Source organism: Protobothrops mucrosquamatus, unplaced genomic scaffold, assembly GCF_001527695.2.
Source record: "Protobothrops mucrosquamatus isolate PMUCROS unplaced genomic scaffold, P.Mucros_1.0 scaffold2074, whole genome shotgun sequence".
Classification (NCBI taxonomy): Eukaryota; Metazoa; Chordata; class Lepidosauria; order Squamata; family Viperidae; genus Protobothrops; species Protobothrops mucrosquamatus.
Genome location: NW_015388178.1, coordinates 224,075 through 230,553, shown reverse-complemented (window position 1 = coordinate 230,553; position 6,479 = coordinate 224,075). Strand labels below are relative to the sequence as shown.

The following is a 6,479-nucleotide window of genomic DNA, read 5'->3' as shown; positions in this document are numbered from 1 at the left end:
CAAGCATTTTATTTGTATTCTTGTTATGTTTTACCTACTGCAAATGAATGCATGGATAATCTATACCTATTCATGATCAAAGCACCCTGGATTTTTAATTTGCTCTAAGGGATGAAGGAGAGAGAGAAGGAACTGACAGCCTCTCAAGACTCCTTTGCAGTAACTGAAAGAAATCTGAAATGGTTGACTGAATGATCAACTGAAACTACATTCCTGGTGAACAGGAGTGATTCAACTGGCCAAGGGAACACAGCTGACTTGGTCAACCATACTGCACAAAAAGTACCACAAAGTTTCACCTTCTATTCTGAATATCATCAAATGAACCATTTGCTAAGAAGATGAAATATTCCAAATGAAAAGTGCTCAAAGCTACCCTTTTGCACTCACAGGCAAAGTAACCATAGCTGTGTATTATCAGCAAGTTTAAACTCTCTTACAAAATCTTACTATTATGCAATAAAGAAACTCAATAATAGCCAGTTGCAGCTGTGTGGTCTGCATAAAAGCAGAGAAACAGAGCTGCATTATCAGCACTACAACGCTTAAATGCTATGCATGCAAATTAAATTTCTAATTTAGAAATGCATACATTACAAATCTAATTTAGTGTTAACCAAAAGAAATCTCTAAATACATGCTTTAATATCAACATATATATAAATAATATGGATTAAGGTAGAATACTTTTTTAAAAAAAAATAACATTTCTGAAATGTTACTGAACTGAGTTCTAAGTTATGTATTGTATATTATAACAAAAACTAAATACATTTTAAGATAAGCACATTAAAATGGTACTGGATACAAGCTGTTCAGTTAGGACATTTCTGCTTGCCCATAGGAACTGCCTTTCATTTATGGTTCATTTTCTATTTCAAATGGTTCCTGGCATGGATATTTTGAAGAGTACACAAGGCTGCAGCAGAAAACAAACTACAGAAATAAAACAAGGCCCATTTTTACATGAACACTATTATCATTCCCTAGTTTTCCAACTCTATTAAGTGGGAGATTAGAACTGGCGAATTTTAATTTGGGGGGAGGTAGTATAGATACAATACCCTACGCTAGAGGGCTGGAACCAGGCTCCTACTTTACATATTATTCCCAAATCTTTGCTTTTCTCCATATGCATTCTTCTGTGCTGATCCTGCCAGTTATAAACATGGCAAAAATCACATTTCAAGAGTTTTATTTAGGCTAAACAACAGTTATAAAGAAATTACAGCTAAATAGGCTATTGTGATAACATCAAGATTTCAGGATGTTTAGACTGAGTTCGTTTTTGGTTTTCTTGACTCATCGTTATATACCTGGCATGCCAGTGGCAAGACCCTGACCAAAAGCCAAAGCTGGATTTGCTGCCGCAGCTGCTGCAAGTGACTCTGCCTGCTGCCCTTGCTGACTCTGGTTGGGAGTAAGAGGGCGCTGATTTCCTCCAGTACGAAGAACCTACAAAAGACCAATGGCTTTCATTGTAGTTTTTTAAGTGTATAAACAAAAGAAATAAGTACTAGTGGTAGATTATTTTGATAGAAAATATGTGGCATAAGAGGTGCAAGTTTAAGACATGACGTTTTCTATAGTCCAATACTGCTAAACATAACTCAAGAAATGGCAAGGAATTAAATGCCGCATGTTGCAGTAGTTATCTATTGTTTGTTATGGCAAACAGGCAAGAATTCCATTTTTATAGCCATCACTAGCCTTTAAATTGTGTTTCTTAACATTCTTAAAATTGCAGTTACCAGGAAATTGGGATTACTAGGTTTAGTGAAATAGTTACTCTCTTGGATCATTGCAAGTGTAACACTTGTTGGCCCCAAATCATACAGAAGGAATTGTTAACAGATAATAATGGCCTCTTTCTTAGCACATCTTGTCTAGTGCAAGTAACCCTCAGTACTTTTAACCATGGTCAACAGTTGCCAATCACAGTCAATACAGATCAGGTTGAACTCCTGAGTATTGAATTAGTATTTTGACTCTACAAACATTTCAAATTATAGATAATTAGCATCTTTCACCTGTTATTCAGATGAAACTGAACATACAATATGGTAAATCACAAAAAGGATATTAGGGGTAAAAGATCAATAAATCTAATCTGACATGTGACCTCAACAATAATTCTTGAAAAAGAAACATTTTCATACACATTTATTCATGTGTCATCAAAGTTATTTTTTAAAATTTCTTTACTAGAGAATTCTTTTCAATTGAGAGCTATTTTAAGAAAAAGTTAACATTTTTGTCTAAAGCTATATATCCAATTATTCTTTATTAATTATCCTCATGAAAAATAAATAAATCTCTCAGTTCTGATGTGTAATAGGAAATAGCATGAAACACAGAAGTGTTGCTCATAAAATATTGTCCTTAAGGCTTAGTGCAGACATAGCCTGATACAGTCATTTTGCTTTAAAATCCATATCACATGTAAATTTATTGTGTTTTTCTAACTAATCTAACTGAATAGGCTAATAGTAGTGATCATTAATAAAATTTAAACATTAGTTTTAAAGCCACCTTCTAACTATCCTTTAATTAACTTATTACCAAACCGATATAACATTAAATCAAAGTTACCTGTGAAAAAAGGAATGAAAGGAGAAAGGAAAGTATGATTAGGAGCCAAGAAATATTACATCTGTATGAGCGTAAGATTTACCACCTAATAACAGGCACTAATTTAAATTACAAGAGAACATTAACATGAATTAAAATAATTAAAAACAGGCCATTTCTTTTAATAATGCAGTGAATTATGTTGTTCAAACATATTTGTATAATACAATTCCCTCTGAAATACTCCTGAGACATCAGCAATATGTCATCAATACCTTGGTTAATTATTTTCATATAAACTCAATTTTTGATGCCAAGAGACGTTTTCTGTTTCCAGTTTTAAACAGCAAATGTCCTTCTGTTTATACATGCAGGAATCCACTTTTTGCCAATTCCTTCACCCTCTGCAAATCTTGAACTCTTCCTTGCCATGTAATAAAAATTGGTGGCCATCATATCAGCTAAACCAGGCATGTCAAACTGCCGGCCCACCGGCCAGATGCATCACGCCGAAACTGTGCCCACTCCATTGCCAGCAATGGGGGAAAAGTCCCGATACATCACGCAATGTCACATGACGTCGCGAGTTTGACATGCCTGAGCTAGACAAACAGCCCTTCTAAAAATATGATCTCTATTTGTGGAATCAGCTTGGTAGCTTTGGTACAGTAGTTGGCAGAGAACTATGGAAATGAGAAATAGTGTGATCCACAACTATTTTGTAGAGCATGCTAATAAATGAGATGTCTCTGTGATGTCCATATATAAATTAGAGTAGGGACCAGGTGAGAGCAATCAATATCTTTCCCATGTATTCCAAGGTAAAACTTAGAGCAAGTCATCCTTCAGGTGGGTTGATTTCTGGCTTTCTGCCATTTTCTGATTTTGATCTTTGTTGCTATGGGGTGTTGCTTTGTCAAATTCACACACACACAAAAGCCAACATAATGCCTATGTGAATTCAACTAGTGAACAGGAAAGAAAAACCTTAAGTATGACTGGTTGAAAAATCAAGTTCAATCGACATCATGGTTTAAAGAACACTAAAAATGGCAGACCAACCTGAAGATGAAACACTCTTGAAGAATTGGAGATTTTGGACTGCTAAACCTAAGAAACATATCAAGCCATGTAGGAGTATTTCCCCAACACACCACATACCTCTCAAACACACATACACACAGAGAACATATAGCCTGCTAGATGGCAAAATATACAAGCAAAAAAATATTTTGGCATGTCTATCTGTCTGGTTTACCTGCTGCTGTCCTTGTTGTGCCTGTGATGCAGCCTGCTGATTGGCAGTGTTGTTTGCTGCGGCGGCAGCGGCTTGCTGTTGAAACAAATTGGCTGGATACACACCCCACGGAACTCCATAATACTGAGGAGGAACAACTGCTGGCCCTGACAAAGAAAAGATTTTTATCAAAATATTTATATTTTCACCTTCCAATGCTTTGGGAACAAAAGTAACTTGGCAATTACCTAGTATTATCATAAATAAGCAAACATCACTACATATGTGATATCAAAATGCACCCAAGAAAAAACTTAAATCCCCTGTCAACCAAAAGACGGCTCTCTTTTGTCCCTAACAGTTGAAAGCCATATGTGGAAGGTTAGTTTACAGTTAATAAAAGAGTACATCTGAAACATAAAATAGTCAAATTGAATCTTTTTACAATTTGATTTTAGTGAGACAATTATGTTTTTTTTTTCTTTTTCCCATTCAAATCAATGTTTCATTTATAATCTGATACATAATATAAAAAGAATAGTCAAGTGAAGCTTTCCTATAATTTTGTAAAATTCCTACTCATTTTCTACCCATGCATCAACTGAGGCACATTAGGTAGCAATACTTCATAAGCAATCTTTTAAAAACTTTAGTGTACAAAAACACAGTGGAAAATAAAAATCCATTTAATATTAATAATTATTTTTGTTTTATAGTGTAATTTCTTCCAAAGGAGACACGGTGGCATACAAAAAAATAAGACCATTAATCCAACACAATAAAATGAAAGCAGTTTTCAAAAGCAATCAGGGTTGTCTGAACCTAAACAGCTATCTTACAAATACTTGGTTGAATAGGCATATCTTTAGTTGTTTAAAACACAATACCGTGGGGGGAAAGCCATATACTTAGAAGAAATTTTGTAATTGGAGTTTACTGACTATTTGGAGTTACAAAGGCCTTGGAAATACAATATGGCCTGTAAAGGACTTCTGGCAGTTGTAAACTTTTGTGCTACCTCCCCGCAGTCACAACCATATTTCAAGCAGGCTGGCAACTGGCTCACATTTACAACTGGTTTCAACATCCCAGGGTCATGTGACCCCGATTTGTAATCTAAAAAATACCCAATTGGGAGAACAGATTTGGACTTAAGATGTGATTTGCTTAATGACTACCATAAAAATAGTCATCAAAACAAGTCTGGACATCTGGGAGTCTCGACTTATGACTGTCAGGACTTATCACCAAAATTCTACCCCCCAATTGTGCTAGTAAGTTGTGAACTACTTGCACTGTTTATATAGTATTGATTGGAAATTATTGTCTAATGTTTAGGTAACTTAAATTTTTAAAGAGAAAGAATGCTCATGTAACCCTTCTTCGAGAGTTGCACTGATTCGGCTTGCCTCCAGGTATGATTCAAGGTGCTACAAATGTCTCTGCAGCAGTGCCTACCCTCTAGAACACAGATGTCAAATTTGCCATGTCATGTGACGTGCCGCGACATACTGCGACTTTTTTTGCATTGCTGGAGCTGGGGTGGGCGCGGCCTCCACATGATGCAACCGGCCCGCAAGCCAACAGTTTGACACCCCTGCTCTAAAACAACTGAAGGTAGATTACAAGTTTTTTGCAACAATATTACCTGACGGACTAAAGAAACGTATACCAGATATCACACCTATTGACCAAACTGGTTTTATCCCAAAGAGAAATACAAAGAACAACAGTAGGGTTATAATCAATATAACAGAACCTAAAAACAAAAAAAGGAAGAAAGATGCACTGATTTGGGAGAGGATGTGGAAAAAGCCTTTGACAATTTTCAGTGACAATTACTGCTGGCAGTATTGAATAAAATAAATCCTGCAGAAAAATTTCAAGCTTAGGTTAAAAGTGATGATTATGGCTAATGGAATGCTCTCTCCAGATTTCCAAATAAATAAAGGAAGAAAACAAGGATGTCCACTTTAACATTGCTTTAGAAATACTGGCAGAAAAAGTCTGATAAACAAATAAGAGATCTCAGAATTTGTGGCAAGAAGTTATCCAAATGACATGGTATTATTACATAACCACAATAGGGTATAAAATAGTTGATGAAAACAATCATTTTGGAGAATATTCTGCATTCCAAATAAAAAATCACAGGATTTTTAAACACAAGGAGAAACCAATCTTCTGCAGGAAGCTCATTCTGTCAGATGGCTCATTTAATGAAATACCTTATTTTAATAGTAAACTAATTACAGGTGGTCCTCATTTAGTGACTACTGGTATTGGCAACTTGGTTGTTAGGTGGTTGCTCAGTGAAACAACTATGCTTATGATTGTCAGCTTTCCTTTGTTTTACAGACCTGTGAAGGTTGTAAATGTAAGGACTCATCATAAAATTGCTTTTTCATCACCTCTGTAACTGGGAAAGGTCTCTAAATGAGGACCACTTGTATGTTAAATTATGGCAAGAGATTAAAAGAGATCTTGAAATGTAGAAAACTTCCTTAAAGTGGTTAGGATGAGTTACAATGATCAAAATAAATGTATTACCCAAGAGAAACTATTTATTCCTAATGAAGTCAATCAGAATTTAACTCAAGAATGGTAAGAAACTGTCAGTAAGTTTATGCACAGTGAGACCCAGTATAGAACAAAAAAGTCCTACATGATT

General features: G+C 35.3%; 1 protein-coding gene across 1 annotated transcript in view; it reads right to left on the bottom strand.

Moving 5' to 3' along the window:
• Window positions 1–6,479, bottom strand: part of PUM2 (pumilio RNA binding family member 2) — a 73,461-nt gene that overhangs the window by 36,220 nt on the left and 30,762 nt on the right. Inside the window, exons 9-10 of the mRNA XM_015824001.1 lie at window positions 3,830–3,975; window positions 1,317–1,455 (exon numbers count right to left, since the gene is read on the bottom strand). Of these exons, the coding sequence (XP_015679487.1) occupies window positions 1,317–1,455; window positions 3,830–3,975 (285 nt within the window). The remainder of the gene's footprint in view (window positions 1–1,316; window positions 1,456–3,829; window positions 3,976–6,479) is intronic.